General features: G+C 53.4%; 17 protein-coding genes across 17 annotated transcripts; 8 read left to right on the forward strand and 9 right to left on the reverse strand.

Moving 5' to 3' along the window:
• Positions 1 to 849: 849 nt before the first annotated feature.
• On the forward strand, positions 850 to 1,984 carry LAESUDRAFT_756423 (uncharacterized protein; the record flags this gene model as incomplete). The annotated part of the gene is made up of 3 exons (XM_040912173.1): positions 850 to 1,191; positions 1,270 to 1,539; positions 1,625 to 1,984. The coding sequence occupies 3 exons, from the start codon at positions 850 to 852 to the stop codon at positions 1,982 to 1,984; spliced, it is 972 nt and encodes a 323-aa protein (XP_040767201.1).
• A 467-nt stretch (positions 1,985 to 2,451) lies between these two features.
• On the reverse strand, positions 2,452 to 4,843 carry LAESUDRAFT_646639 (HSP90-domain-containing protein; the record flags this gene model as incomplete). Its single annotated transcript, XM_040903996.1, has 6 exons — positions 2,452 to 3,206; positions 3,265 to 3,662; positions 3,717 to 4,018; positions 4,079 to 4,417; positions 4,478 to 4,722; positions 4,783 to 4,843. The coding sequence occupies 6 exons, from the start codon at positions 4,841 to 4,843 to the stop codon at positions 2,452 to 2,454; spliced, it is 2,100 nt and encodes a 699-aa protein (XP_040767202.1).
• A 401-nt stretch (positions 4,844 to 5,244) lies between these two features.
• Positions 5,245 to 8,530, reverse strand: LAESUDRAFT_722428 (uncharacterized protein). Its single transcript, XM_040908207.1, has 7 exons — positions 7,877 to 8,530; positions 7,167 to 7,811; positions 6,391 to 7,104; positions 6,129 to 6,332; positions 5,912 to 6,063; positions 5,722 to 5,850; positions 5,245 to 5,671 (listed from the first exon to the last, which is right to left on the reverse strand). Exons 1-7 carry the CDS (start codon positions 8,513 to 8,515, stop codon positions 5,347 to 5,349), a joined length of 2,808 nt encoding a protein of 935 aa, XP_040767203.1. The 5' UTR covers positions 8,516 to 8,530; the 3' UTR covers positions 5,245 to 5,346.
• A 406-nt stretch (positions 8,531 to 8,936) lies between these two features.
• On the forward strand, positions 8,937 to 9,377 carry LAESUDRAFT_646451 (SnodProt1; the record flags this gene model as incomplete). Its single annotated transcript, XM_040903985.1, has 1 exon — positions 8,937 to 9,377. The coding sequence occupies one exon, from the start codon at positions 8,937 to 8,939 to the stop codon at positions 9,375 to 9,377; it is 441 nt and encodes a 146-aa protein (XP_040767204.1).
• Positions 9,378 to 9,478: 101 nt separating this feature from the next.
• On the reverse strand, positions 9,479 to 9,989 carry LAESUDRAFT_646807 (uncharacterized protein; the record flags this gene model as incomplete). The annotated part of the gene is made up of 3 exons (XM_040904009.1): positions 9,479 to 9,658; positions 9,702 to 9,798; positions 9,859 to 9,989. Coding segments are annotated over 3 exons (408 nt in total), but the record flags the coding sequence as incomplete, so codon positions are not given.
• A 622-nt stretch (positions 9,990 to 10,611) lies between these two features.
• LAESUDRAFT_712013 (nascent polypeptide-associated complex, alpha subunit) lies at positions 10,612 to 11,363 on the forward strand (the record flags this gene model as incomplete). Its single annotated transcript, XM_040906880.1, has 4 exons — positions 10,612 to 10,836; positions 10,884 to 10,961; positions 11,014 to 11,287; positions 11,344 to 11,363. 4 exons carry the CDS (start codon positions 10,612 to 10,614, stop codon positions 11,361 to 11,363), a joined length of 597 nt encoding a protein of 198 aa, XP_040767206.1.
• A 78-nt stretch (positions 11,364 to 11,441) lies between these two features.
• On the reverse strand, positions 11,442 to 12,803 carry LAESUDRAFT_506334 (S-adenosyl-L-methionine-dependent methyltransferase). The gene is made up of 4 exons (XM_040902724.1): positions 12,530 to 12,803; positions 12,239 to 12,475; positions 12,098 to 12,166; positions 11,442 to 12,037 (listed from the first exon to the last, which is right to left on the reverse strand). The coding sequence occupies exons 1-4, from the start codon at positions 12,650 to 12,652 to the stop codon at positions 11,537 to 11,539; spliced, it is 930 nt and encodes a 309-aa protein (XP_040767207.1). The 5' UTR covers positions 12,653 to 12,803; the 3' UTR covers positions 11,442 to 11,536.
• Positions 12,766 to 13,501, reverse strand: LAESUDRAFT_646760 (glycosyltransferase family 1 protein; the record flags this gene model as incomplete). The annotated part of the gene is made up of 3 exons (XM_040904007.1): positions 12,766 to 12,895; positions 12,952 to 13,090; positions 13,141 to 13,501. The coding sequence occupies 3 exons, from the start codon at positions 13,499 to 13,501 to the stop codon at positions 12,766 to 12,768; spliced, it is 630 nt and encodes a 209-aa protein (XP_040767208.1).
• A 19-nt stretch (positions 13,502 to 13,520) lies between these two features.
• Positions 13,521 to 15,081, forward strand: LAESUDRAFT_722432 (pyrroline-5-carboxylate reductase). The gene is made up of 6 exons (XM_040908208.1): positions 13,521 to 13,624; positions 13,684 to 13,981; positions 14,031 to 14,199; positions 14,253 to 14,502; positions 14,562 to 14,633; positions 14,686 to 15,081. Exons 1-6 carry the CDS (start codon positions 13,600 to 13,602, stop codon positions 14,811 to 14,813), a joined length of 942 nt encoding a protein of 313 aa, XP_040767209.1. The 5' UTR covers positions 13,521 to 13,599; the 3' UTR covers positions 14,814 to 15,081.
• A 396-nt stretch (positions 15,082 to 15,477) lies between these two features.
• Positions 15,478 to 17,450, reverse strand: LAESUDRAFT_506330 (26S proteasome subunit P45). The gene is made up of 9 exons (XM_040902723.1): positions 17,328 to 17,450; positions 16,704 to 17,277; positions 16,357 to 16,649; positions 16,133 to 16,301; positions 16,011 to 16,079; positions 15,895 to 15,950; positions 15,770 to 15,806; positions 15,675 to 15,708; positions 15,478 to 15,621 (listed from the first exon to the last, which is right to left on the reverse strand). The coding sequence occupies exons 1-8, from the start codon at positions 17,358 to 17,360 to the stop codon at positions 15,701 to 15,703; spliced, it is 1,239 nt and encodes a 412-aa protein (XP_040767210.1). The 5' UTR covers positions 17,361 to 17,450; the 3' UTR covers positions 15,478 to 15,621; positions 15,675 to 15,700.
• A 64-nt stretch (positions 17,451 to 17,514) lies between these two features.
• LAESUDRAFT_810488 (RNA-binding domain-containing protein) lies at positions 17,515 to 18,474 on the forward strand. The gene is made up of 5 exons (XM_040914225.1): positions 17,515 to 17,652; positions 17,707 to 17,828; positions 17,882 to 18,047; positions 18,103 to 18,333; positions 18,402 to 18,474. The coding sequence occupies exons 1-5, from the start codon at positions 17,542 to 17,544 to the stop codon at positions 18,444 to 18,446; spliced, it is 675 nt and encodes a 224-aa protein (XP_040767211.1). The 5' UTR covers positions 17,515 to 17,541; the 3' UTR covers positions 18,447 to 18,474.
• Positions 18,475 to 18,753: 279 nt separating this feature from the next.
• Positions 18,754 to 19,813, reverse strand: LAESUDRAFT_722434 (uncharacterized protein). Its single transcript, XM_040908209.1, has 4 exons — positions 19,728 to 19,813; positions 19,574 to 19,678; positions 19,148 to 19,517; positions 18,754 to 19,065 (listed from the first exon to the last, which is right to left on the reverse strand). The coding sequence occupies exons 1-4, from the start codon at positions 19,798 to 19,800 to the stop codon at positions 18,903 to 18,905; spliced, it is 711 nt and encodes a 236-aa protein (XP_040767212.1). The 5' UTR covers positions 19,801 to 19,813; the 3' UTR covers positions 18,754 to 18,902.
• Positions 19,814 to 20,726: 913 nt separating this feature from the next.
• Positions 20,727 to 21,721, forward strand: LAESUDRAFT_646282 (heat shock protein 30; the record flags this gene model as incomplete). The annotated part of the gene is made up of 4 exons (XM_040903971.1): positions 20,727 to 20,861; positions 20,921 to 21,073; positions 21,129 to 21,334; positions 21,388 to 21,721. The coding sequence occupies 4 exons, from the start codon at positions 20,727 to 20,729 to the stop codon at positions 21,719 to 21,721; spliced, it is 828 nt and encodes a 275-aa protein (XP_040767213.1).
• A 396-nt stretch (positions 21,722 to 22,117) lies between these two features.
• On the forward strand, positions 22,118 to 23,096 carry LAESUDRAFT_735175 (DUF1777-domain-containing protein; the record flags this gene model as incomplete). Its single annotated transcript, XM_040910568.1, has 6 exons — positions 22,118 to 22,289; positions 22,348 to 22,590; positions 22,657 to 22,805; positions 22,861 to 22,937; positions 23,001 to 23,018; positions 23,075 to 23,096. 6 exons carry the CDS (start codon positions 22,118 to 22,120, stop codon positions 23,094 to 23,096), a joined length of 681 nt encoding a protein of 226 aa, XP_040767214.1.
• Positions 23,097 to 23,630: 534 nt separating this feature from the next.
• Positions 23,631 to 24,270, reverse strand: LAESUDRAFT_694996 (eukaryotic translation initiation factor 1; the record flags this gene model as incomplete). The annotated part of the gene is made up of 4 exons (XM_040906223.1): positions 24,133 to 24,270; positions 23,938 to 24,069; positions 23,838 to 23,875; positions 23,631 to 23,774 (listed from the first exon to the last, which is right to left on the reverse strand). The coding sequence occupies exons 1-4, from the start codon at positions 24,158 to 24,160 to the stop codon at positions 23,631 to 23,633; spliced, it is 342 nt and encodes a 113-aa protein (XP_040767215.1). The 5' UTR covers positions 24,161 to 24,270.
• A 162-nt stretch (positions 24,271 to 24,432) lies between these two features.
• On the forward strand, positions 24,433 to 25,144 carry LAESUDRAFT_646696 (uncharacterized protein; the record flags this gene model as incomplete). Its single annotated transcript, XM_040904004.1, has 2 exons — positions 24,433 to 24,502; positions 24,570 to 25,144. The coding sequence occupies 2 exons, from the start codon at positions 24,433 to 24,435 to the stop codon at positions 25,142 to 25,144; spliced, it is 645 nt and encodes a 214-aa protein (XP_040767216.1).
• Positions 25,145 to 25,265: 121 nt separating this feature from the next.
• Positions 25,266 to 26,391, reverse strand: LAESUDRAFT_756437 (uncharacterized protein; the record flags this gene model as incomplete). Its single annotated transcript, XM_040912174.1, has 5 exons — positions 25,266 to 25,818; positions 25,868 to 26,088; positions 26,140 to 26,191; positions 26,247 to 26,292; positions 26,349 to 26,391. 5 exons carry the CDS (start codon positions 26,389 to 26,391, stop codon positions 25,266 to 25,268), a joined length of 915 nt encoding a protein of 304 aa, XP_040767217.1.
• Positions 26,392 to 26,423: the final 32 nt, after the last annotated feature.

The following is a 26,423-nucleotide window of genomic DNA, read 5'->3' on the forward strand; positions in this document are numbered from 1 at the left end:
CTCAGTTTCGAGTTGGTCTTTACTCCTCCACTTAAGCTAGAGATCCCTGACGGGATAGGCGAGAGCGGACCCAGGAGTTCCTGAGATCCATCACACTCAGGGTGATTTAAAAGGTCTGCCTAGGGAGACAATCAGGGACCGTTTATGGCTCAACGGCAGGTACGGTCTTGCACGGATACCACGTCTCTAGCTTGTCGAATTCCCGTGTCATACCAAAAGTGTCCAGCTGATCTTTCGTATCTTTCGTCTTCGTGAACAGTTGGCAGACGTGGTCATTTTAGACCGCGAACCGCGAACCGAGAAGAGGGTTAGACGGCAATTTAAAAGGTTTTTCAGAGTCAATCACTAGCATTCAAAGACTAAGTGTGTTTTACAACGTGCTTTACTGATACTTTCATAAACAATCTCATGATTCCAGGACGTCCGCTAACAATAAGATGACGAAATCAATCATAGACAGGCCATTACGGTCACCGCTACTCCAGGATGTGGACGACTTCCGTTGCCTAGATGACAGAATCCAACACTATGAGGCACTTGCAATAGCGGCCCTGAGGCGTGCCAGGGAAAAAAAGACGCTCCGGAACTCAAAGGCTCTGATCCACCGCTTGCCTGAAGAACTGCTATCAGCGATTTTCTGTTTCGCGAGCGAGGCGCGTTACAGAATCCCAATGTTCGAGGTGATCAGCCACGTCTGCCGACGCTGGCGTCTTGTCGCGCTGGACAATGCCCAACTTTGGACAACAGTCTCCTTCAACGACAAGTGTCGAGCAGCTCAATTTCTGCGCCGGTCGAAGAGGAACCTGGTGCACATCTTCGTAGACATCGGTTACCGTGCGCGACGTCACGATGGTGCTCAAACCGCACATCCATCGAATCCGGACCTTCTCCGCGTACGTCCAGCCGATAAAGTTCATGCATACTCTCTTGTTCAGGCTCAAGACGGGCGCGCCGCACTTGGAGGAGCTTACGCTCCGCATGGACCCCATGGACCCTATGGATTTGTTGGCGCGTCTTGGCAGGCTAACGGCGCCGACGGTGACCCCCTTCACAGCGCGCCCTCTATTTAGCGGGGAGACGCCTGCTCTGCGCTCGGTCACCCTCTCGTGCGTGTCTCTTCCGTGGACGACACCTACATACCAAAATCTACTGCATCTAAAACTTCTCGATCAATGCGATCTGCTGTCGCAGGTTGACCGTCTGCTGGACGTCCTCGAGCGATGTCCTGCTCTATAAACGTTCATGATACATTACCAACCTGACGGCCAGATCACACGGCTGGTTCCCAACGTCACCAGGATCGACCGACTTGTGTCATTGCCTGATTTGCGGGAACTAGAATTGTCTTTCATACAGCCTTCATACATCTCCGCCATCCTCGCGCACCTGTCGCTTCCTGGAGACACAAAGATCACGCTCCGTGCTGTCATAGAAGACCCGTACAGGCACATATACCGCATGCTCCCCAAAGACTACACCGCCATCCACACGCTCTGCAACTTCCGCACTTTCGAAATATTCACCATGGCCGAAAGGAAGGTAGTTATGCGCGCATACGCGCAAAGCAGGGCACTCTCCCATGAAACGTCGTTCCTCCTGGAGTTGCACAACATCTGCCCCCCAGTTCGCGGTCGTATACGTCTCGGCGGCGCTCAACCTCAGTAACGTCGAGTCGTTCATGGTGTCGGACCCGACAGCCCAGCTGTCTTTGCCGTTGCCGCAGTGGCGGGGAGTCCTGCGCAGCATGGCTCGTGTGCGCATGCTGCGCTTCATAGACATGGCGACAAAGTGTCTTTCCTCTGCCTTGGAAGCGCTGAGGACACCATACGAGTCGCTGGCGGGGGTCAAGCGGAATCTCATCTGCCCCGAGCTCAAAAATCTCGAGTTTGTTGGCGGCACGTATAGCGACGCGTTCAGCAGCAATTTAGTTCTTTTGTCTCACAACCCTAATGTCGACGAGGGGCGAATTAATGGATTCGATTGAGATCTTGGGAATGGAAGAGTACCCGGAGGCGGCAGTTGAAGATTCCTCGCGTCTTGCGCGAGAGGCTTATGTGAACGACTGAGGAGTATCGTACCTTCCCCAAATTGAGTTCGGAGCTATTCGCATACAAAACCAAATGATTCTGCCTCTCTTTCGTCGTTGGCTCTATCTTTCAGTCTGTATGTATCCTGTATTCGTTACTGTTCTTGTACGTTACATTGGGACATTGGGCAACAAGTTGACTCCTAACAAGCAAGCCGTGAACACGCGGACAGATCACTGAAAGAACTGTTCATCTCGGAATCCACCACACTTCAAGAGATGCAATGAGTTGATTTTGATGCAAGTGCGTAGCAAATACACTACAATATGATGATGCAAAGACAACAAAGCCCGACACCAAGCACAACAGGTGATACACGAAGGGGAAAAAAGCTACAGAAATTACATTCATCTAATGCTGCCATCTAGTCGATCTCCTCCATCGCCGAGGACGTCGAGGCTTCCTCCGGAGGAGGAACTTCGCTGCTGCTCGATGGCACGGGCGCAGACTCCTCCTCGTCGACGTCGAGACCAAGCGAGATCATGCGGTGAATGCGCTTCGCGAACGACGTCGGGTCGTCAAGAGAGAAGCCGGATGTGAGGAGGGCGGTTTCGAAGAGCAGGTACGTCAGGTCGCGCACGGACTTGTCCGCCTTGTCTTCCGCGACCTTCTTCCTGAGCTCCTTGATGATCGGGTTGTGCGGGTTGAGCTCGAGCGTCTTCTTCGACGCCATGTACGATGACATCGACGAATCGCGGAGCGCCTGCGCCTTCATGATACGCTCCATGTTCGACGACCAGCCGAACTGGCCAGTGACGAGCACGCATGGCGAGTCGATAATACGGTTAGAGACAACGACCTTCTCGACCTTGTCGCCGAGCGCATCCTTGACGGTCTTGCAGAGGTCCTCAAACTGCTTTGCCTCCTCTTCGCGCTCCTTCTTCTCCTCCTCGGTCTCCTCAAGCTCGAGACCCTCCTTCGACACGCAGATGAGCTTGTGGCCATCGAACTCCTTGAGCTGGGTGATAGCATACTCGTCGATGGGGTCGACGAGAAGGAGAACCTCAAAGCCCTTCTTCTTCAGCACCTCAAGGAAGGGTGAATCCTTGACGGCAGACAGCGACTCGCCAGTGAGGTAATAGATGTTCTTCTGCACCTCGGGCATGCGAGTAATGTAGTCTGTCGATGAGCAGTTAGTATGAAGCCATAACACTGAGAGACGCGCGCATATATTCACCTTTCAGAGAGGTCATCTCTTCTGTCGACTTCGTCGAGTAGAAGCGGAGGAATTCGGCGAGTTTGCTGCGGTTCTGCGCATCCTCATGGATACCGAGCTTAATGTTCTTGCCGAACGCCTCGTAGAATTTGTTGAAGTTGTCCTTGTCCTCCGCAATTTCACTGAAAAGGTCCATGCACTTCTTCACGAGGTTCTTGCGGATGACCTTCAAAATCTTGTTCTGCTGAAGCGTCTCGCGCGAGATGTTGAGTGGCAGATCCTCGGAGTCGACGATACCCTTGACGAAGTTGAGATACTCGGGGATAAGCTCCTCACAATCGTCCATGATGAAGACACGGCGGACATAGAGCTTGATGTTGTTGCGCTTCTTCTTGGTCTCGAAGAGGTCGAAAGGCGCACTACAACGTACGTTCAGTATCGATCTAATAGATAATCGCAACCAAAACACTTACCGCTTGGGGACGTAGAGGATGGCCTTGAACTCGAGCTGACCTTCGACCGAGAAGTGCTTGACAGCGAGGTGCTCCTCCCAGTCATTCGTCAAGCTCTTATAGAAGGCGGCGTACTCCTCCTGTGTGATCTCGGCGGGGTTACGCGTCCAGATGGGCTTCGTCTTGTTGAGCTCCTCGTTCTGGATCTCCTTCTCCTTGATCTTCTTCGTCTTCTTCGGCTTCTCCTCTTCCTCAACCTCCTCAATCTTGGGCTTCTCCTCGCCCTCCTCCTTCGCCTCCTCCTCTTCCTCATCCTCAACTTCCTGTTGAAAATGTGGTCAGAAAAAGCTTTGAAACGACGGTAACGCGAAAGTGATACTGACCTTCTCAACCTCCTTCACGACCGCCAACTGAATGGGGTAGGAAATGAATTCTGAGTGCCTCTTGACGATGTCCTTGATGCGCTTCTCCTCGAGATACTCGAGCTGATCCTCCTTGAGGAAGAGGCGCACCTCGGTACCGCGACCGAGAGGAGGGTTGATGGTGTCGGGGGTGATTGTGAAGGTGCCACCAGCTGCAGACTCCCAAATGTATTGCTCGTCGTCATTGTGCTTGGAGATGACCTGCACACGTTCGGCGACGAGGTACGCAGAGTAGAAACCGACACCGAACTGGCCGATCATGGAAATGTCGGCGCCGGAGCTGAGAGCCTCCATGAAGCCCTGTAGAGGACGCGTTAGCGTGTCTGGCGCGCGCCACACATGCGAAGTTGAAATACATACCTTTGTTCCGGATTTTGCGATGGTACCGAGGTTGTTGACCATATCGGCCTTGGTCATACCAATACCGGTATCACGGATGGAGAGTATCTTGTTCTCCTTGTCGGGGATGATGCGAATGTAGAGGTCCTTGCAGGTATCAAGGACGGAGGGGTCAGTTAGGGACGCATAGCGAATCTTGTCGATGGCATCGGACGCATTGGAGATAAGTTCACGAAGGAAAATCTCCTTGTTAGAGTAAAAGGTGTCTGTGCACGGTCAATATTAGAATCATCGATCGTGTCGCGCCAAAAGGCAGGAATGCTTACTGATAATCAGGTCGAGCAGCTGGCTGATCTCGGCCTGGAAGCCAAAGCTCTCGGTAGCCATTTTGTTCGGGAGTAGGGTGCGATGAAGGGTATAGCAGGAGATGGGTGGAAGATGGAAGAACGAGCTGAAGAGGAGAAGCGAGGAAGGAGGGTTTATGTACTCCAGCTCGGACGTTGTTCTCGAACCTTCGATCCCTTTTCGACCGCCTTTGGACGTGCTTACGAGCGCTTGTCCTTCGCAGACCTTCCATCATCTTCCATCTCCTTCCACAGCACCTGCTCTATTCGGACTCGCTTCGACGCCCGACGCCTCGAGCACGCCGCCACCGCCGTTGAAGGAGACGATGGCCAGACTTACCCATGTTCCCGCTGTCACATCGTCCAATGACTTGTATTGCTCCTGCTAAGCACACTTAAGAAAGTTCTCGCGGATCCTTCGACCTCGGGATCAGTATAATATAATCCGTATTCCATATCCTTCCGCGTTACACTTGAGTACAACAACTCCTCCCCGATCGTGATCACAACAAAGCACCTGCAGCCACTCGAACCATCGCCTCAACCTCATGTCGACGCCGCGTCACTCTCAGTTCCTTGTTCCTGCATGCCCGACACCGACCGCGAATGCCTCCTGCCCATGTTCATGCTAACCCTCCGCTGCTCGCTCACCTGGTGCTTCAGCAACTCGACCATCGCCTTCACTTCCTCAATCTCCTCCCGTAGTTCTGCGTTATCGTCTCGTAGCCGTTGGTTCGCTTGCTTTAACCTGCTCACCTCTGCACCGGCCGACGACATATTGGCCAATGCTATTGTTTTACGCGTACTGTCCTGTTGTCTATGTGCGAACGAAAGCTGAGTCTCCAGCGTGTGAACGCGTTGCCGGTAGCTTCTGAAGTAGGCCTCAATGTCTTGTAATATTGCAGTCAGACACAGACATACCGCATCATTTCGTTCATCTCAGCGTGGGTCTTCTCGTAGGTATCCAATCTTAGCTCCATCTTGTGATATTTACTCGTGAAGACTTGCAAGCACTCCGTCTGCTCTTTCAGCTTGTTGATGTCGATCTCCCTATTATATTTGGTGCATATGAGTACAATGAGTCTCGAAACGTAAGGAAAAGCCTTCTCACCATAGACGCTGCAGTTTGATGAGCTGCTCGATCTGCTTCTCATAATCGTGTAACCTATCAACCTTGGGCTTGCTTTCCTTGATCTTCGTCTGCAACTCGAACGCCTTCTGCGCCGATTCTGCTACTAGCCTGTCTTGCGCGGCGTACTTCTCCTACAGATATGTCCATCAATTAGACAACGCTTCATAGCGTATCATGATGCAATCACAAAACTTGCCTTAGCGTCTTTGTCCGCTGCGCGCATAGCGTTCATCTCCGACTCCAAACTCTTGACTTTGTTCTTAAACTCTGCAACCTTGTCCTGCAACTTTCGATTCCAGTCCACATACTGGTTCTTCACTGTCAACGCCTGCGACTTGTGCTCCTTCAGCGCACGCTGCAAATGCGTCATTTGCGCTTTGTACTCTCGCAGCCTGTTATGCTACACCCACAACTAGCATAAGACTGCATTCTACTCCACATTGAAATGACTGACGCACCAGTCCCTGCCTCTCCAGCTCGGCCGTCTTTGACAGCACCCGGTCCTCGTACAGCCTCCCGATATGCTTCACATTCTCTCTTGCGTTCCACAGCTCAAAATTGAGCTCGTTCCTCAACAGCAACACCTCCCTCTGCAGCCCCGCCAACGCCTGCCCAATCTGCATCGGCACGTGCTGCCCGCCCCACTCCTGATGTGACTCCCGCGAGCCCCTCCGTGCCCGCTCACCGCCTTCCGCATGCTCTTGAGGCACCGCGTCCATCGACGGCGAGCGGGTCGGCGGCCGCGACGAGAGCAACATGGACCATGATGGTGATGGGTCCACCATCTCGACGTCCAGCCCGGACTTGAGCGCGACCGACGTCGCGATCATGTCCTGCAGGGACACCCGGGGACGTGCCGGCAGGGCGATACGGTCTCCCGGGATAATCGTCGGCGAGGAGACACGGGACGGTTCGATGGAGGTAGGCAGAGACGGAGTGTGCGCGACGGCGACTGGCATGGAGACAAGGGAAGAACTGGAACCAAGGTCGGTAGAGAGCAACGCGGGCGCGCGCTGCTGCATGCCGAGCGCCGCGTTCCGCACATCCAGCATTGTGCAGTCGCCGACGATGCGCGCGATATCGTACTGAGCCCAGAAGTCGGGACGCGCGAGTTCCTCTTCGGGTCCGCGCCAGATGAGCAGCGGGTGTAGGATATGTCCGCGCATTAGTGGCTAATTAATATCCTATGTCAGACTTCGACGAACGGTTGGCGTACAAGCCCAGAATTACTTGCCTCGCTTTTGCTCCGAATCTTTTCCTCGTCTAGCGCTTCTTCCCATGGAATAGCATACGGGTTGTCAATTTCGCGACCGGTCAGATACTGAACGGGGAATCGCAGAAAGCGAATGGTATTGCACGGGAAGAGGTAGTACAGAAACCTGAAGTAGTCGGCTGCGGATGGCGGAGACGACGCGCCGCCGTGAAAGGTCTGCTCTAAACGTCTCCAATCCAGATCCTCTCTCATTGGGAGCGCATATACAGTCTCTGGAAGGCCCTGTTCGTCATTATTCTCCGCGTCGCTGTCGGCAATGGCATTAGAATTGGAGGCCTGAGAAGGCAGAGGATTCTCGCGTTCGCGCCAGCAGATGATGCGAGCGAGGACAACGTATAACATAGGAAGGAGGCGTTTGAGGTCTTCGCAAGCCTTAACGGCGAAGATCGGTAGCAATTTTGTGAGCACGGTAAGACCGTGAATCGCGACGGTGGAAGAGCCGTCAAAGATGAGGCAGTGGATGATGTTCGTCATTAACATGTGAGAGGCAAATACGGAGGAAACGTCTTGGAATTCGGGCCGAGAGGTATATCGATTGAGGAGGATGAACAGTTGCAAGCGCGTATTTGGAGAGTAGAAACAGTGGTAGACAACGGTCAAGAAATCCTACAGTGTGCGAAGATGTGAAGATGAGCAGACTATCGCGGTGTTTGATGAAGCAACATCCATACCTGTGGCCTTTCTAGCCCAACCCTGACAAGTATGTCCTCCAGGTTAGCTTTCCAACAGGCCTTTTTCTCTCGCTGGTCCGTATCAAGTGCCGCCCACTCAAGTACATCCTCACCGGAACTCTCATTGAGCGCATCCAAGAGATACAAGTCCATGAGTCGCCGCCGAAATTCGCCGATCTTCTCCCTCTGTCTTGCGCGTTCGCTCTCCCTTTCCTCATCCGAAGCATCATCCGCCACAGCAATCGCACGAGAGTCAGGGTCAAGCGCGGTCAGAATGAGCTGCTTCGCATGCTCCACGGAAGGGGTAGGCAGCTTCGGCTCGCGCAGCGCCGGCCGCAATATCAGGTCAAACCAAGTCGAGATAATCGATGCAGGCGGCAATATGGGATGAAGATGGTACAATACGGCGAGGAAGACCTCCGCCTGGTTTGGAGTGGCATGGTCGATGACCTGATCGTAGATTTCTTCGAGCTCCTCTTCAAGCGCACTGAGGAGAGCGCCCGGGCTGGACGAGGTGGAGAATTCGAGGACGAGACTATCGGCAAGGGCGAGGATGGTTTCGGCGGAGGGTGCCTCTGGGGCGGATTCGAGAAGGAGACGGAGTGGCCGAGAGAGGTGGGAGGCGGCGTCGGATGCCATATGATGGTCGGCTGAGGATGGCATGCACGCGTCTATTCCACTGCTTCTGGTCCACCCTCAACAACATCTCGGAAATGCGAATGCTGAACCGAATAGATCCGTAGATGAAAATGCAATGGCGATAGAATCCTCATCTGCGCCTCGCTGTCCAAGGCATTCAAGGGTAACTACTCTCTTATTGGTGTGCTTTTCGTATCCGCAAACAAATGGACCGGTGAAGCAATATGTCATGCTGGAAGCTGTTTCATGCATGCTGTCAGTCTTAGATCGACTTCAGGACGCACTTACAACTTGACTGGACCATGGCTCTGCTAGTCCAATGGTCAAGATTGAGACACCTCGAAATAGCTGAAGTTGAGCTGTATCATTCTCCATAGCTAATGCCCATCTCCAAGCCAATTCTATCCCCCAGATGATGTTCATGCGCTCCACCCTCGCCGTCATTCATCTATTTGTGCTCGCCTTCGCACAATTCTCCGAGCCCGTCTCATTCGACGGCATTTACTCCAACGCCTCCACCCCAATGTCAAGACTCGCATGCTCCGACTCTCTAAATCCACTTGGGTTTACCACCCTATCCTCACTTCCGTCCTTCCCATACATCGGTGGTGCTTCGTTTGTTGCTGCAAACGGCTCGGGTAGCTGTGGCACCTGCTGGGAGCTATTCTATTTCGGCAGAAACGGGAGCGGCAGCAGCAATGGGACCACGAGAAGCATCAGCGTCCTTGCAATCGACTACGCGAAGGACGGATTCAATATCGCACAGGAGGCAATGGACGCGTTAACGGGCGGGCAAGCTCGGTCACTAGGGATTGTCAACGTCACGGCCGTAGAGGTCGACGACTCCGCTTGCGGGCTATGATGTGCTCATCTCTGATATTCAGGTGCTCTGCGGTAGCTACTCCTACATAATGTGTTATACCAGCTTGTGCCGTCCCATCCTTTGATATCGATGTGATCCGGCTATCTAATAGCTACCATCGTGTGCCCACAAGGATTGTTGCATGTTGAAGGACGTGCACATTCAGGCAAAGACGAACTAGGGACGAACTGCCTTGCTTGCATTTGGAGTAGGCCGCTCTCAATCTCATATGTGCGTGAGTGGCGGAATTTTTTCTCTTCCGCAGGGAGCGAAGCGAAGATCTGAAGGTCCGGGCAAGAGTAAATAATTACGGCTCTGCATCACCTTCCCCGAGAAAATGTACTCAATTCCAATGAGCTTTGTATTGGCCTTATCCGAATCATAAATGATGCCTTGGTGAAAATCATGGTTTAGATGAGTACTTAATAGCGGTGCGCCTCGAGATGTCGGGTACGATCGTGCCCATGATGGACGTAAGCACGAAGTGAATTTTCTCGCAAAGCTGTACCTCAAAAGCAAGAATACATACGAGTAGACATGGAATGCACATAGGTGCTGGTGAGTAGCATTGATGGGCTTGAAGCTCATCATGGTCATGCCCGCCGACATGTACTAGGCGGGGGGTGATAAGTCTCCACAGACTTTAAGTTCAGGGCTTGAAGAGTCCATTGTAGTGTGCAAGGGCGAAGCAGTAAGGCATTTCGAGAACAATCGCTACCGAGCCGTGCTTCATATATTCGATCCATTAGCATGACGTCGCCGGTGCATCATCCTCCATGATTGGCAAGTGTTAAGGCAGAGTTCTGAACTCTGCGGCTGCATTCGTGCTGACTGATGGTGTGCGTCGAGCAATGAAGCAATGTCTGCATTATAACCGGGCTGTTTGTAGGGCGAGGGCCGAAAAGACCTGCATTTCGGAATGCAGAGATGCCCAGTGGCAAACTTGAACTGCAGAACCTTCCCTATCGGGATGTGCTCGAGGTGCCACATGTCGCTTGCTAGGGTTAGGGTTTGGCCCGACGAGCAGCAGCCCTCGCCACTGTCGCACGTAACGAGCTCGGCCTCTACCCACCTTACCCAGCCCAAAAGTCGCGGTGAGCACTTATTCGGCACAGGGAGTGTATCATCATATCGGTTTGCCGCTCTGACGGGATCCCGACAATGGATGCCACATATCGATTCTGGATGTAATGCCGACGTGAACGCGTACTGACGCGCTCCAACCCTTGATCAGATGTCCGCTACTATCGAGGAAATCCACTCTGACCACTCCGACCACGACCACGACCACGACCACGGCCACGGTCACGATCATGACCACGAAGAGGATCCGACCTCTCAGGCGGCTCTCGACAAGATCCAGTCGCGATCGGAGCGCAAGGCTCGCAAGGCTCTCCTCGGACTCGGTCTCAAGCGCGTCCCTGGCATCACGCGCGTTACCCTCCGCCGTCCCAAGAATGTGCGTAGAGGAATACCGGACACAGGCTGTTACTCATAGCGCAGCAGGTTCTGTTCGTGATCGCGACGCCCGACGTGTACAAGTCGCCTAACAGTGACTGCTATATCGTCTTCGGTGAGGCCAAGGTGGGTGACGCGTCTTTCACTTCTCTGTCGTGTTTATTGAACATGTATCCAGGTCGAGGACATGAACCAGCAAGCACAGCTCTCGGCTGCCCAGCAGCTCGCGAGCGGCACCGGCGCGGTGCCGAACATTGAGAGTTCAGGCGTGGGTGGCGACAATGAGGATGACGACGAAATCCCTGAACTCGAGGAGGTGCACGAGGAGGGTCCCGTGGACGAGACCGGTGTGGAGCCAAAGGATATTGAGCTCGTCATCCAGCAGGTTGGCTGTTCGCGTGCAAAAGCCGTGCGCGTGTTGAAGGAGAGTGGGGGTGATTTGATCAATGCCAGTGAGTTGCATTCAGGTTCTCAAAATCGCTCACTTGTCTAATGCGTGGCCGATCAGTCATGGCGGCGAGCGAGTAGTTTTGTTCTGGGTTTCATGTACACTAGCGCGGCGTTGCTTCGTGATCTACAAAACACCTCCTGGCGGCAGTCGTCAAATGCATCGTTCACTATTTTGCTGCCAGAGCCCTGCGGCACGACAGCATGGTTATGCATAGGGTAATGTTCAGAGGGACTTCGCGCGCATACGTATATCAATGCTGCCAACAACGCAACTCTACGTAATAGTTCGACCGCTCCCACCCATCCTGCACTATCTCGACACCTCTTCTTACATTCTCACCATCACATACGTCTGTCTCGTCTGATGGACATCCTATGACCAGGCCTAGGTCCTTGGCTGCTTCACGAACCAGCTCGGACAGCTCGCCTTGCGCGAACATATGGTAGTATCTATTGAAGATTTTAAATGTGTCCGGCATTTGCTGGCTATTTTTCGATGCCTGTGCGAGTGCAGGCGATGGGCTAATCGATGAGATGCCTTCTTTCCGTTTGCCTCTCAATTCGGCTGCTGTCTTTGCTTGAGGCTGGGAGGACAGGACCCACGGCACGAAGACATCCTGGCCTTTTCTTGATATGTCGCGGGAAATTGAACCCTCTGTGGGGATGTTACGTTTGGACAGCTCGTCTTGTGCAATCGCCCACACATAGATGAGCGCACGGCCATGCGAGGGTGAGATACACTCCAGAAGACGCTGCACCATTATTCAGATGCATCCCGGCGAGCATATCACGGTTTGAGGATCGGGACGTACCTGCACTGCTAGCTTTCTCCGGGCAGGTGTAGAGAGGTGGTGTATCGTTGCGACTGAAATCACAAAATCCTGTGGCCCATGTGGAGAGAGCTATCACTTCAGTACAACAATAACTGGAGTAAGCAAGCACAGCGCACGAACGAAAGCCCCCGCTCTCCACGACATAGCGAGCACATTGCCCCATACGACCTCCCTCCGTTGTCCTCCAGCAGACTGTGCCATCTCCAGCAGATTCCTGCTCATATCGAGCCCCACTGTCCAAACAGCGCCTGGACGATCGGATGGTAGAAGGAGATATTTGCCATTGCCCGTGCCGGAGTCAAGGCCGACCCATCCAGTAGGAATAGAGGCTAGGAAGGAAGCGATGATCGGCCATGGCTATGGCCGCATTCACGGTCAGAAAGTCAAGATCAGCATGCGTCGTGCACACACCTTATAGCGCGTGGATGAAAAATGGGGCGCAATTTCATCGTAGACGGCATGGACGTGCTCGTCCTCGTATACTTGAGGATCGTCAGATACTGTCACGGCTTTCACAGCAGTCGCAGCAGGCATGCCAAGGACAACAGGATATGATGGATTATGCTTGTGGTATCTTCCTTCAAGGTAGTACAGTAGCCGTGTATGTGTGGTGGATGGTGGTAGGAGATCAATACCGACGCGCCTGCTTAGCCCTCCGTGTCGCTGGCGTCATAGCCCATCTCCTCATCTAACAGCTCACGAAATCTGCTTCCGTTGAATTGCGGGAATGGCACAAAGCTGGAGACGTCCAACGTTTCGATAGCTTGTGGTAGATCGCTATATTGACAACGTGTGGGTCTAAGGATAACACGAGGGAAGGGGATCGCACGCACGCGGTAGTGGTCGCCTGCAGGTGGCCGAGCGACTGAAGGGCCGATGCAAGCTCCTGCTGATGATTGTCCAGCAACCTAGAATTTGGCACGACGATAAGAGGTTTGCCGAGACGGAGGACGTCAAGGATCGTGCCCGAGCCTGACAGGAATGAACTTCTGAGCAATGAAGGCAAGCGAGGGGACGCGTACCGGCATGGCTGATGACTAGATCGGCTCGTTCGTACTCCTCCTGCAGCGACGGCTTGAACTTCCACACATGCACATTGACTCCATTATTCGTCTGCACCAGTTCGTTGCCTGCTTGTTCGAAGCTGCCCACGTCGAACTCGGAGTCGCCGCACTGCACGACGAGTTCTGAGTACCCCCGCGCGCGCAGCGCCTCCAACAGCTGCACTGAGAGGACCGTCTGCACGAGAGAGTCGAAGCGAGTCGAGCCTACGGTAACAAATACATGCGTATGGAGTAGAGCAGATGCAGTTGACTTGGCCCCAGACTCTGGGATTGAGACCGATTCGGACGCTGGGGCTGGGCTGAGAGACTCCGAAGCCATGATCTCTGCTTTGTTCCTTGTCTCCTCCGCTTCAGCTGCTTTAAAGTCGTGCACGACCCGCAGCTGGCGATCTGCTCAATTCGTCGGCGCTACTTACGATGGGCTACACACTCTGCGTTCTAGGTCTTTCCCCCGCGTTGTTGCAGCATTGCCCTGTTTTCTGACAGCAGGTGACCTCACAGGATGCGGAACGATGGGCGTCGCCGTCATATCCGGCGTGCTCGCCAGCCTTGAAGCCAAGGAGGTGGCGGGTCCTTTCCCGCATGCAAAATGGGAGTCCCACACTCCGGGGACGATGACACCGCACGAGCTGGAGGACGAAGCATTACCATCGCGATTCATCGCATGCGTTACTCGCGAAGAAAGTGCGAAAAAGCTCAGAGCCACGTTCGCGTCCTCCGGATCGCTCGGACACACGGTGAAAGTCCTCGTTTCGGACAATGTACACGGTGTGCAGCAGTCCGACGTTGTGCTACTGTGGTGGGTGGCAGCCTCGAGTCCATGGGACATGCTTTACATCTCTGCGTAGCTGCAAGCCACAGCAGGCCCATCTCATCCTGACGGAGCCCGGCATGAAGGAAGCGTTAGAGGGGAAGCTCCTCATAAGCATCCTCGCCGGAGTGACGATCTCTCAAATGAGAGCATGGGTACCCGAATCTACGAAGGTTATCCGGGCCATGCCCAACACTCCATGTAAAGTCAGTCGAAGACCCTCGGTGTCTGCCAAGGTTTTAATTCTGATTACTCGCAGATCCGAGAGGGGATGACAGTAGTCAGCACCCTTCCTCCGTCCGCCTCGCCTGAGCTGGACCGCTCTATCATATTGAACATTTTCTCATCAATCGGACGGTGTCGCATCCTCGACGAGAAGCATTTTGATGCCTGCACGGCGCTCTCCGGATCGGGACCCGCGTTCGCTTGCATCTTCCTTGAGGCGATGGCTGACGGGGGTGTAATGATGGGCTTGCCTCGTGCCGAGGCACTTGAGTTGGCAGCACAGAGTGAGCAGTCTGCCGTGATTTTCCTAGAATTTAATTGACATGGCCTATCCGGATCTCAGCACTGCAGGGTGCGGCTCGCATGACATTGCAACTGGGCACGCATCCGGCACAACTTAAGGACTCTGTTACCAGTGCGTGTTTCGCCCGCATTGCAGCCTGAGAAGTCATCTGATTGCTCTATAGCTCCAGGAGGGTGCACAATCGCCGGTCTTTTGGCCATGGAGGATGGTAGAGTGCGTTCGACCATCGCTCGTGCCATTCAGATTGCTACAGAAAAAGCCACGGAGCTCGGTCATCCCACAAAGCATTGATGCATTGATGCAGTCCACACACATGGCACCGTTATCTTGATCACAGCGCTTCGCCGATTTCTTACGATGCGATTCGTATAATAGGCATAAGCATAATTAATGCGCGGACTCCATTAATGTTTTAGCCAGATCTGGTGTAAGTACAGTACGTGGTGACTACAAATCAGACTCATTCAGACGGCTAAGAGTGTCACCGTCAATCTTATTCGGTCGTCTCCACCATGAAGGGACCGCCAAGACAACGGGTTATGTATCTTGAAGAAGATACACATATCCTTCTGGCTCCCATAAAATGAGGATGAACGTGTGAAATCAGTAAACGCCACCCAGAGTGTTGGAGAGCGATGATTCAGAAAAGAACCGTCAGGAAGGTTGCTGCGAGTCTTGGCTGCGATGAACAAATATATTCGACATCTGGACGGCGGAGGTATCATTTAGAGATGGAGGATCGATGGCAGACGACACTCACCGTAAGCACAATCTGTGTTCGCACATCTTTCAGATGTCACAAAATATACGCGAAACAACTCAAATGAACTTGATGTGTCCCGCGTGTGAACCACTCTCTCCATGTAAGCCACTCACGACCAGTGGAAAAAGAGGCAAAAATTAAAAACGGGAAAGACAAACGTCATGAATTTTGCTCAGGAGAATGAACGCCAAACCGTGGGAGGTATCGGTGAGACGCTAAAGTGAAAGAGCTTCCTAAAACATGGGGAAGGCGACACCCCGCAAGAAGTTGCGAAAAACGAAATCCTCAAGAGAATGTGCAGGTTGAAGATGAGATTGTCCAATAGTATACAGGTGCCTGCGGGCTGATATGAGCACGTCAACCGAGGTGAACGTCCAGCGCGAACTCACCAGAAATAAACAGAACCTCAAACCCATCAACGGTCTGACATGGAACAGGAAAGCGATAAGCACACGCTGGTGAATCAATAAATAGGTCGACGTACAGAAATCCAGTGTTTCGTCTGCACGCTTCACGTTTTGCTGATGAATATATGATGGATGTTAGAAAGAGATGGTCAAAATTTTCGTGGCCACGCGCATGGTGGCCAAACATGACCAAATAACGCACCTTCCACGCTTCCTCGAAGTCCGCAGGCAAGACAATATACCGGTTTTTCCGCACAGCTACGACGAGCAACGATTAGCACTGCTTTTCTTTGGCACAGGCATTCGGTGCGAACAAACCTTGCAACCCAGCAGCTTGAACGATGGAGGCAATCTCCGCGGCCGATAGTCGCTCCGGGCGTGAGACGTCTGAAGGAGAGTCAAGCCAAGCTCATGGCGAAGGAGTCGTCAGACACACGCACAGTCTTCCAGATCAACATCAGGGCCAAGGTTCATCTTGCTCGTACATGTTTGGAAGATAAGGCGCTTCTCTCGTCGCGATGGTAGTGGGAACTCGATCTTCCGGTCAAGACGTCCTGGACGCAGCAATGCAGGATCCAACGTGTCGGCTCGGTTCGTGGCCATGATGACCTGTGAAGCATCGAAATTTATTCATAGTTTCCAGAAGCACCAGCTCTGTACTTACTTTGACGTTGCTGCCTTGGTCGAATCCGTCCATCTGGTTCAGCAGCTCCAGTAAGATCCGCTGTACCTCACGATCCGCGCCTGTTTGTGCGTCGAATCGCTTTGTGGCAATGGCGTCGATCTCGTCAATGAATATGATGGCAGGAGCGTTTTCCCTTGCTAGACGGAAGACGTCACGAACCATCCTCGGGCCTTCTCCGAGATACTTCTGCACGAACTCGCTTCCTACGACGCGGATGAACGACGCAGTTGTGTGATGTGCGACCGCCTTGACCAGCATAGTCTTTCCAGTGCCTGTCTCCGTATAAGTCGAAAGAAGAAAATCGAGATCTCAGCACCACTGCGCACCTGGCGGGCCGTAGAGCAGGACACCTCTGGGAGGATCAATACCAATCTTCTTGTATAAATCGAAGTGTGTTAGCGGCAGCTCCACCGCCTCCCTGATCTCCTGCTTCTGTGTGTCCATGCCGCCGATATCCTGGTACGACACATCAGGCTTCTGCTCTTTGCCCAGCATGGCTATGGAGGAGTCCGCCTCCGGCGGGAGGATGTCGACAAGTGCGTTGGAATGCCGGTGCAAGGCGACGGAGGAAGAGGGCTTAAGAAGCTCGCGGTCGAGCGTGGAGAGGATGCGGACAACATAGTTTGAGCCAGTTGTTGAGCCGACAATGCCAGTCTGTTGGTCTATGGGCTCAAGAAACTGGCCGATGACGAGCGGCACGGATTGAATGCGCTTGACTTCTTCTTGCGCGCGGATGAGTTCGCGCTTGAGATTCGCCTGCTCGTCCTTGATGTAGCTCTCTTGAATTTCAAGCATCTCCAGATGCCGCGCGAGCTTCTTGTACCTGATATACAGATCCTCCTCCTGCAGCTCTTGGAAGAGGGCTGCTTTCTCTGTTACAACATGCTCGAAGGTCGGTTCCTGGTCTCACCTGTCAGAGTTGGTCTGCAGTTTCTGAGCACACCACGCACCTGCTTCTGTATCTCGATGCCAATTTCATCCATGCTTGTAGCTTAGTCGTAGCGATAAGTCACCAGTAGAACGTCGTGTGTCGCGGTTCCAAATATACAAGCTGACGCGGCTCGAAAGTCGACAGTTGGTCACATGATCTCCCACTGCTCGCGTCTCTAGCAGCACAAGCGCCCGCCACCAGAAAGAGCACCGGACTCTGGAGTCTGTACAGGCATGGCCCATGTTGTCCAATCTCTGGATCAGCCTTCAAACTACAAGGATTCGCAAGCACGTCTCGATCGCCAGAAGCAAAATGATATGCTCACAAAGTCCACGACGTTATATGTGAGCATCCTACGCTCTGTGGTAGCCGCATTCGCTGATCCCGTGTATATGCAGATTGGTAATCTGAGTTTCTACACGACAGAAGAACAGATATACGAGCTTTTCTCTAAGTGCACCAGCCCAGAGGAGGGCGGAGGGATAAAGCGTGTCATTATGGGTCTTGATAGGAATACAAGGCGGGTCCGCCACTGCACCATGCATCTCGATGATACTTACGCGCTATGCTCAGAACGCCGTGCGGCTTTTGTTTCGTTGAGTACTACAGCCACGCAGAGGCGCTGGCCTGTTTGAGGTACGTCAGCGGCACGAAGCTCGACGAGCGCATTATTCGGTGCGATCTCGACCTGGGCTACCGCGAAGGTAGGCAGTTTGGCAGAGGAAAGAGTGGCGGCCAGGTATGTTCTTGAATTATTTCGGCATCGAGTTTCACACATAATCTATCCTTGCTAGGTGCGGGACGAACACAGACAAGACTACGATCCTGGACGTGGTGGATGGGGCGCTCAGGCACAGCGACAGGAGATCGAGCGACGCAGAGAAGTAGAGGAGCGGTATGCCGATGCGCAGGAGGGCCCGGGCGCCGTCGCAGGCGGAGGTGGCGAATGGAAGGATGCAGGCAATGCAGACAATCCGCTCAAGCGCGCACGGTCGCCGGAGGATGAGGGGGACAGTGGGAGAACGGTGCGTTCGTTCTGTGTGATTCACTCTTCTGTAATGCCCAGCCTGACTATGTCTTCCGACATGTGCAGGGTGCTCGCGCAAGAATGGACGACCACGATCAGGCGCGCATGTGAGAATGCGGCGTACTTGTACTGTAGTTGTGTTTATACGGGAATGCCATCGCATATATGAGTTTCCACACCGCGAGTGTTTATCGTACTGTCATCGGTAGCAGGAGCATCTAGTCTGCGAGGAAGTCTGCGTACGCCAGAGGTTCCTGATGAGAGATGTTTGCAGTGAAGGTCTTTCCACTTTCTGTTCACACCAACACAGCCGGAATAGAATCCGCGCTCCCGTCGAACATACCTGGAAGTGGCGTCTGTGTCGCGAGCCTATTGACATGTTCCCACTCGCATATCTGGCACTGCAGGCGGTATGATCTGAGTATCCAACGATGCTCCATGGTCTTCATGCCTCATAACATGAGTGGCCTCTGATGCGGTCATGAGGTAGTGGATAAGCGCTATTAGAATACAAAATGACTCGCGAGCGTCCTATGCGCTCGGTCGGCTGACGAAGCTCTAAGATGCTTAGTAGATGACGCGTGCGTGAACTGGATATCGTGAGCCGTAATTTTCGGGCTGGTAGTAGGTCATATGGATCCTCCGGACAACGCGATGCGCCTCGGAGACGGACGCTAGGCGGACCAGGTAGCGGGAGGTGAACGTTGACTTCTTGATGCTTTCCTTTTGTCTAGACAGCGGACGGAGCACGGCGGTGTCAGTGGTCATGCGTGGACGGATTATGAAAAGGATAAGACCGAGGTAGCACGTACATTTCCATCTTATAGACCTGCTGCCCCTCCTGCATCGACGCGAGCTTGAAACTTTTCAAAAAATCTCGCACTGCTTCTGGTTCCATCATTCTCGGCAGCCCATAGATTACGACGTTCTTTCCTTGCCCCGTGATACCGCCGTTGAGCCCATTTCCGAGCACTATGCCGCGTTCGACGGCCTCCGTGAAACCCTTCTTGCCGCGCATTCGAATGGGAGGGCCAGCATAGGGATCGGCGACTAGTGGTGCCAACACGGTGCTGCCGATGACCGTATTCTGCAACGCTTTCAAGGTTTTCTTCAAGTGTATTGGAGCGGTGACTTCTACCCAGGCGCGGCCGGTAGGGGTGAAGCGATAGTAGTCGAGTTTGACTGAGCCGTGGAATATATCAGCGCATATGAATAGTAGGCATTGAATTTCTACACACCGTCAGAGACATGATCGACCTTGTTTTTGCCGCATAGTCTCTTGATATCTGCTGGGATCACACTGCGCGATAATTTTGTGAGGAGAATGTGCGTTCCCTGGTGAGCTGCTAAGCGGTGAAGGATCGTCCATCTACAAGTATCAGGTAGACACACTTTCTTTGTCAATGCCCTGCACGAGCTGGGCGGTGCCGCGGAGGGCGCGCCTGAGAGCAATGGTGTTGGACATCACGCAGTGGCGCGTGGGAACCGACCCGACGCGCCGGAGTATGGCAGACGCCTAATAAATTACTTCCCCGCGTGAGCACTCTGTTGGCATCAGACAGGCTGCCTCCTCCTCCAGCGATGTGTATGTCTTTAATCATTCCCCACTCGCCCTGCGAACATCCCGCACGCGCTCATGGTTTCCCCTGCACACATGAGCCGACTCAGCGCACTAGCGCTACATGGCACGCTTCTCCACTTGGCGACTCAGATGAGTGAGGGAGATCCCTGCATTTGTCGAACGTCGTGGAACTTGGAACGACGCTTCTGAACCGTTTGCACTCTGCCACTATTTCTCCGCGGGGAACTTGACTGCCGGGCGCAGAGTGCGCCGTTGCGAGGGCGTTCGGCCGACAACAACAAACCTTGCCGGAAGGGCCACTTTAGCTGGGCGACCTTTCTCGACCATCATATACCGCGCTCTGGAGTGCGGGCGGACGATGTCGGAGGGCGGAGCAACGGTTTTTGATGCGTTTCAGGAATTACCCAGCGCACAGTTTGGCGGCGCATCAGCGTAGATCAGCGTCGAGACTCGCGTAAGCGATCGTTGGCGGTCATCTTCCGCCCCATCCACGCGGGTGATACGATTCCTTCTCTTTCTGTCGATGACGAACAAGCGACATGGAGCTAGAACGTTCACCTAAACGTTCACCGAGACGCGCTTCCCCGTACTCGACCGCGAACAACTCGGGCTCATTCGGATTGCGATTTTTTTTGCCTCAGCCCTAGAGCCAGCATATATAAACATTGTTGTCTCAATCGTCATTTGCCCCAGCTCTCCAAGCCAGCTCAACACCAGCTTTCTCTGACTTCGGCTGCGCAGCCTTTAGTCAGTTTCGCTTTTACGACCCTCTACGCACTCTCCTCCCATCGAGTTCATATCTCGTCGCCATGGGTAACAACGCGTTGAAAGACAACCCCCCCGGTGCCGACCTTCACATCTCCACCAATGCCTCCGACTGGCTGTGGGCAGCGTTCTGCGTCCAAGCGGTGTCCCTTCTTGTCATGCTCGTCTTTAACTTTGCGGTGAGTTTCATGCTTACCATTTGAGATCGTTCATGGTAACCTGATGGTGAACTCCTCAGCGCCCTCGTGGTACTCGTCTCTTCCACCAGCTGTCCCTCATCATTTTGATAGGGTTCTCGGTCGGATACTTCTCGATGGCATCTAATCTTGGTTACGCCCCGGCCCCGGTCGAGTTCCGTGGCCACGGCGACAAGCCGACTCGCCAGATCTGGGTATCGTTTTTTTTCTCTTCTATGTCAGACCTCTGGCTCACATACTCTTCGTTAGTATGTGCGCTACATCGTGTGGACCGTCACATTCCCGCTTTCGGTGCTCGAGCTCCTCCTTGCAACGGGCCTGTCGCTGTCGGACATTGTTACGACCTGTTTCATGTGCATCGTTGTGATCGTTATGGGCCTCGTCGGCGCAATCGTTCTCAGCACGTACAAGTGGGGTTATTTCGTCTTTGGTATCGCCGGCCTCTTCTACGTGTGGTATGTTTTTGTCGCCCTTCGGTTATCATCGCAGCCGCTGATACGATTGATAGGTATGTGCTGCTCTGGCACGGTGTCCGCACGCAGTTCCCGGGTGACGGTGTCCTGCGCCCCGGCTACATTCAGGCGGCTGGGTGGTTCGCCTTCATCCTCATCACATATCCCATTTGTTGGGCATGCTCTGAGGGCGGCAACGTCATCACGCCCTCAGCCGAGATGATTTGGTACGGCATCCTGGACATCTGCGCAGGCCCGATCTTCCTGTTCTTCTACCTCTTCCGCCTCCACAACGTCGACTATGCGACATTCGGCTTCAGCTCAGGGAAATACACCGACTCAGGAGCAGTAGTTGTGCCGAGCGAAAAGCCTCCGGTGAGCGCGGCGTAAGGATGCGCGCTCAGCCGCGTCTTGCTCGCGTTCTTGGAGTTTGGTTGCCTGCAGGATGTTAATTGGACAGCTTTTCATCATGCCTTTACGATTACCCCTTCGTCCACGTCGTTTTCCTGCACGTTACCCTTGATGCCTTTACCCTTTGGTTGTTGTCTGTATTGCTAGTCGTCTCCGCTAATCATCACCGCTCCACCCCGCATCAATTTTCTATTCAGCAGCTAGTACTAGCAATTGGTTATGTTGTTGTACTAGACTGCCTAATGCAGGGAGTAATTCAAATTACGTTATACGCAATGTTTCAAGGGCGCTCGATGATCTTCCCATACTTGGAATGTGTCTAAGTGCTCAAGCTGACACGACTTTCGAGCTCACAACAACACAACTCTCACAAACATGTCCTCTCGCCACGATTACAGAAAGCGGGACCGTAGCTGGGAGCGAGATGAACGCGACCGCGATCGCGACAGGGAAAAGGAGCGCTATGGCAAGTACCGCGATGCGCCACGAAGGAGTCGGTCAAGAAGCCCTCCGCGCCGGGGTCATGAGAGAGACAGACGGCCGGCAGGTATGTGGATTGCCTCAATAACTCAGCTATCAGTTGCCTAATCGCCTGATGATGGCAGTCCGGAGAGATCACGGGCGAGAAAGGGATGATGACCGCAGAGATCGAGACAGACGGGACGAGCGGGACGGACGCTATCACGACCGAGGCCGAGATAGGGATAGAGACAAGGATGCGCGGAGAGGGCTTCCACCACTGCCCAGGGATAAGGAGCACGATAGAGATGCACGAGGTGTGGATGGGCGACCGGACGACAGACGGAGTACTGCTGAACCAGAGCAAAACGGTAGCGGTACGCGGTCTGGTGAGTACAACTTGTCTTGTCAACGATGCTCTGATGCTGAGCACAGTGTGTGCCGCTCTGTTGTAGGCGCTGTTGGCTTGGAGAACGGACAGTCGAGACAGGTCTCGGAGGTGCCCACGGAAGGCGGCGAAGAGGGTGAGGCTATGGAGGTGACGAATGAAGGCGAGGAAGCGATGATGGCCATGATGGGCTTGACTGGATTCGGGACGACGAAGGTGCGTTGTCCGACGTAATCATTCACAAAATCTTACCAATACGGGGCATCTGCAGGGCAAGCACGTCGAGGGGAACCAGGAAGGCAGCGTGCAAATCAAGAAAATCCGAACGTGGCGTCAGTACATGAATCGGTATGTGTGCAGTCTGTTGCTTTTGTATGCGGTTCCACTGACCAGTTCTTTCGTTCGTGACAGACGGGGAGGGTTCAACAGGTCCGTGAAAGCATACATTCGTTCCACACGTCTCAACCTCACACCTTGTTTCGCAGGCCATTGGACAAGATCAAATAGCTTTCGAATGCATCATCGTTCCTCATTCGGCTGCTGCTACTGAGGAGAACATGCTTGCAGTTAAGTTATGTCCTTTGCTCGATTGCGGCGATCTGCTACCACTATACTTCCTCCTAGTGCGGATCGAATTGCAGGACGGCGAGCACATAAGCCTGCATGACGCTCATAAGTGCAACCTCAAATGTATAGATTCTATTCTATTTCAGGCGCATACAATGTATTTCTTCCTTCCGCATGGCTCATACCCTGCTCTATACGTACTGCAATCTACCATATCGATGACCGCTCAGATCTAACGAGGTATTGGCGGCTGTAAACGGTGCATGCCAGGCAAGTCCGATAAGCATTCGAAACTTAGTAGTACAGACATCAAACAGGCTGAAGGAACCAATGAAACGAGACGTTCAGACAAGGCATTACTAGGATCTGCTGGCGATGTATACTGAGGAAGGGAAGGAAAAAGAGAATCGGTGTGAACGTCAAGTACGGATCGCATGCTGGCGGTGCTCTAGTTCTCCCAATAGAAAAGACTGATCAGAATCCGTGGATTTTGACGGTGGTCCTGGATACGCCCTCCTCGACGAGGAAGTTGGAAATCTTCAGACGTTGGTCACCTTGGAGCTGAATGACCTGACCGGCCTCCTCATCCTCAACGAGAGTGCCGTTGCAAGCAAATTCCTAATCAACATACACTCAGTCAGCCACTCGACCGGAGCAAGTCCGACGGCGATATCCACGCACCTTCTTGAAAGCCTTCAAGAGTTTCTTAGCATCGTACTCTGGAAGGGGGGATGATGTGTCAGCCGCTGACAAAAGGCGCACATAATACGCGAAAACGCACCTTTCGGCAATCCCTGCAACGTTGTCAACGTCTTCCGTCCGTTTCGCTGCTGGATACGGACGTGAATGTAGTTCTGCTGTGTTCCAACGTCTGCGCCAGCTCCGAGCGGGTCTCCCTCGTCTGCGAAGGGGTCTATGGGGTGCATTGGTTAGTCAGTACAGCACATCGATAAGCGCGGCGGAGAGGTAAACCTACCGAAAGTGTTAAGATTCTGCACGCTCATGCGATGTTCGGGGAGAATAGATAGGAAGGTTGTACGAAAACTGAGTGGAGGTTGTTTGCTGGTGGGTGGAAAGTGATGGAAGACGATGAAGAAGAGAAGCTGGCGGTGACTGCAGTTGGTCGCGCGTCTTATAGCCACAGTTATGTAATCCGGGCCCAGCGCTTCCGCCGCCACCGCCTCCGCGTGTCTTCCCAGTCCGAGGCTCTGCACTGCGACATTTCCCCATACCCTACCCTTCGTGCACCGCCGTGCCGTTGCGGCGATATTGCGACATGGTCAACGCCAAAGATGGCACAAAGAAGAGGAAGCCCCCTACATTCCGGCACCTCCCTGTCAACCGTGGTATGTGATCTGCCGTACGGTTTCAAGTAAAATCTCATTTATCAGTAATTGCCTCGATTGCTAACAGCCAAGAAGCTCAAGCAATCGTGGGTTGAAGTGCAAAAGGTCAAGAGCCAATGGAAGGCTCAAAAGCGCAAGGAAGGGATCATAACGAAGGGCAGACAATTGGAGGAATTAGTGGCGAATGAACAGGAAGTGATTTCCGATTTGGAGGAAGGTGACGATGAACTACGCCAAGATTCTGGTAGTGCTGCTGAGTCAGGTGCTGAGGAACGTTCTCGCAATGAGGAGGACGGAAATGAGGGAGATAGTGCCGAAGCGTCCGAGGATGCCTCATCTCCGCGAATGAAGCCTCCGTCTGCGAAAGAGACACGCACCAAAGAGTCTACGGAGGAGAAGAAACCGACGTTGCGAGACCTTCAAAGACAAGCTTATTCACGGACTTCCTTGCACACGCACAAATCTGATCCTCTACATAGTCGCCGAGGTGCTGATGCGAGCCGTGGAACGTCGTCCGGCGGCCGTGGACGCGGACAAGAAAGAGGACGAGGCAGAGGCAGGGGCGCATCCTTGAGAGGCCAGCCCGACATGCGTCTTCGCATGAACGCTTTGCTCGAGAAAATCAAGCGGGACTTTGCCTGAGCTGCGCGCGTTGTGGCTATGATGTCGAGCGCAGTGTGGTAGGGCTCATTCAACGATAGGTCAAGTTATGCGACAAGATAATAGATTGACGGTTAACACATATCGAAGCCTACAATACTTCTCAGCCGTCCGTCTTCATCTCTTCGCTATCTCCATCGACCTGTTTTGCAGCCGCCACAAATCTCTCCTCCAAGCTTCCGAACAACGGTTTTGGCTGCGGGTTTACAGTTGTCGTAGCAGAGATTGGTTGTGGCTGTTCGCTTAGATGACCGGGGCTCGGGTGGTCCAATTCATCTACAAGTCCAAGCGCTTTCTGTCCCGCACCCTCCGCTCCGGCAGATGGCATTGCTGTGGCGGTACCACCGACGCGTATCGCAGGCAAGACAAGAGGGCTTGGCGGGGGACTGCGAGAGCTTGAGCGCCGAGCATCCTCGTGAAGGAAGGGGATAGGAGAAAACAGTGGCGTGGAGGGCGCTGACAGAGAGCTGACAGCAAGAGGTACGGTCCTGACGGCGCGTGGAGTGGCGCCTTCTGGTATGGGCGGGAATGCGTCCCATGTTGAGGTGACGAGAAGAGACCGTTCTACGGCACGAAGATATTTTCCCAGATACTTGTATTGTTCCGTAGGCCGCAGACAAAGTTCAGAAAGCCTTTGGATCGTGAAGGGTGGACTCCTTGAAAAGCTTGAGAGCTGTTATTCCGAGACAGAACAATATCACTCACTTGTGAAACTCGTTGAGCATCGAATACAGCGTTGCTTTATAGTCCGACGCCTCCTGTTCTGTGAGTTGGTTCTTAGGCGCTTCGATCGCACTGGATAGAACGCGTGCTTGCTCGCGAGGAGGGAACGGCGGGAGTTTCAGCCCACCCGGACATGGTGTGGCGGTTACTGTTAACCGCGAATACTCTTTCTTGACAGTCCCAGAGAGGAACAATGCTATATTCTGTGTAGGCCATGAGTGTTCGGCGTGTGCGCTCGGAAACGTACAGCATACCTTGTCGATCTTGTACCGAATGATATCTCGCAGCAGCGGCCATTTTGATACACTGAGAAGTCGTCAAGGCAAGACTGTTCCTGAGAGGGGTAGTTTGGAAAACGTACTCGACATGATCTGTGGATGCCACCTCCTCGAGCAACTCGTCATACTCTGCCAACTCGATGCAAGATTCAGCGATGGTACAGAAGCGTACACAAGTCGCGTACCTGTTTTCCACTCAAGGTCATCCTTTCTATCCGTGTTGTCCATTGTGGTATAGTTCGCAAATAATGAAAGCGAGG

The sequence above is a fragment of the Laetiporus sulphureus genome, assembly GCF_001632365.1.
Source record: "Laetiporus sulphureus 93-53 unplaced genomic scaffold LAESUscaffold_7, whole genome shotgun sequence".
Classification (NCBI taxonomy): Eukaryota; Fungi; Basidiomycota; class Agaricomycetes; order Polyporales; family Laetiporaceae; genus Laetiporus; species Laetiporus sulphureus.

Bases quoted from the DNA above. Each gene is read 5' to 3' on its own strand.
- LAESUDRAFT_722428 (XM_040908207.1), bottom strand. From the start codon at position 8,515: ATGGCATCCGACGCCGCCTCCCACCTCTCTCGGCCACTCCGTCTCCTT. The intron at 6,333-6,390 runs GTGCGTCAGTCA...TTGTGGGTGTAG, and splicing joins AGCTGGAGAGGCAGGGACTG to CATAACAGGCTGCGAGAGTA. The intron at 6,064-6,128 runs GCAAGTTTTGTG...ACATATCTGTAG, and splicing joins CAGCGGACAAAGACGCTAAG to GAGAAGTACGCCGCGCAAGA.
- LAESUDRAFT_506334 (XM_040902724.1), bottom strand. From the start codon at position 12,652: ATGCCTGCTGCGACTGCTGTGAAAGCCGTGACAGTATCTGACGATCCT. The intron at 12,167-12,238 runs GTTCGTGCGCTG...CATGGGCCACAG, and splicing joins CGTGGAGAGCGGGGGCTTTC to GATTTTGTGATTTCAGTCGC. The intron at 12,038-12,097 runs GTACGTCCCGAT...ATAATGGTGCAG, and splicing joins GGAGAAAGCTAGCAGTGCAG to CGTCTTCTGGAGTGTATCTC.
- LAESUDRAFT_722432 (XM_040908208.1), top strand. From the start codon at position 13,600: ATGGGCTACACACTCTGCGTTCTAG. The intron at 13,625-13,683 runs GTCTTTCCCCCG...GTGACCTCACAG, and splicing joins CTACACACTCTGCGTTCTAG to GATGCGGAACGATGGGCGTC. The intron at 13,982-14,030 runs GTGGGTGGCAGC...ATCTCTGCGTAG, and splicing joins TCCGACGTTGTGCTACTGTG to CTGCAAGCCACAGCAGGCCC.
- LAESUDRAFT_506330 (XM_040902723.1), bottom strand. From the start codon at position 17,360: ATGGATGAAATTGGCATCGAGATACAGAAGCAG. The intron at 16,650-16,703 runs GTGCGCAGTGGT...ATACGGAGACAG, and splicing joins CCTGCTCTACGGCCCGCCAG to GCACTGGAAAGACTATGCTG. The intron at 16,080-16,132 runs GTGCGTGTGTCT...ACTCTCCTTCAG, and splicing joins TGATGTTGATCTGGAAGACT to ACGTCTCACGCCCGGAGCGA.
- LAESUDRAFT_810488 (XM_040914225.1), top strand. From the start codon at position 17,542: ATGGCCCATGTTGTCCAATCTCTGGATCAGCCTTCAAACTACAAGGAT. The intron at 17,829-17,881 runs GCGGGTCCGCCA...CGCTATGCTCAG, and splicing joins GGTCTTGATAGGAATACAAG to AACGCCGTGCGGCTTTTGTT. The intron at 18,334-18,401 runs GTGCGTTCGTTC...CGACATGTGCAG, and splicing joins AGGGGGACAGTGGGAGAACG to GGTGCTCGCGCAAGAATGGA.
- LAESUDRAFT_722434 (XM_040908209.1), bottom strand. From the start codon at position 19,800: ATGTCCAACACCATTGCTCTCAGGCGCGCCCTCCGCGGCACCGCCCAG. The intron at 19,518-19,573 runs GTGTGTAGAAAT...TCCACGGCTCAG, and splicing joins GGTCGATCATGTCTCTGACG to TCAAACTCGACTACTATCGC. The intron at 19,066-19,147 runs GTACGTGCTACC...TCCGCTGTCTAG, and splicing joins CAGGTCTATAAGATGGAAAT to ACAAAAGGAAAGCATCAAGA.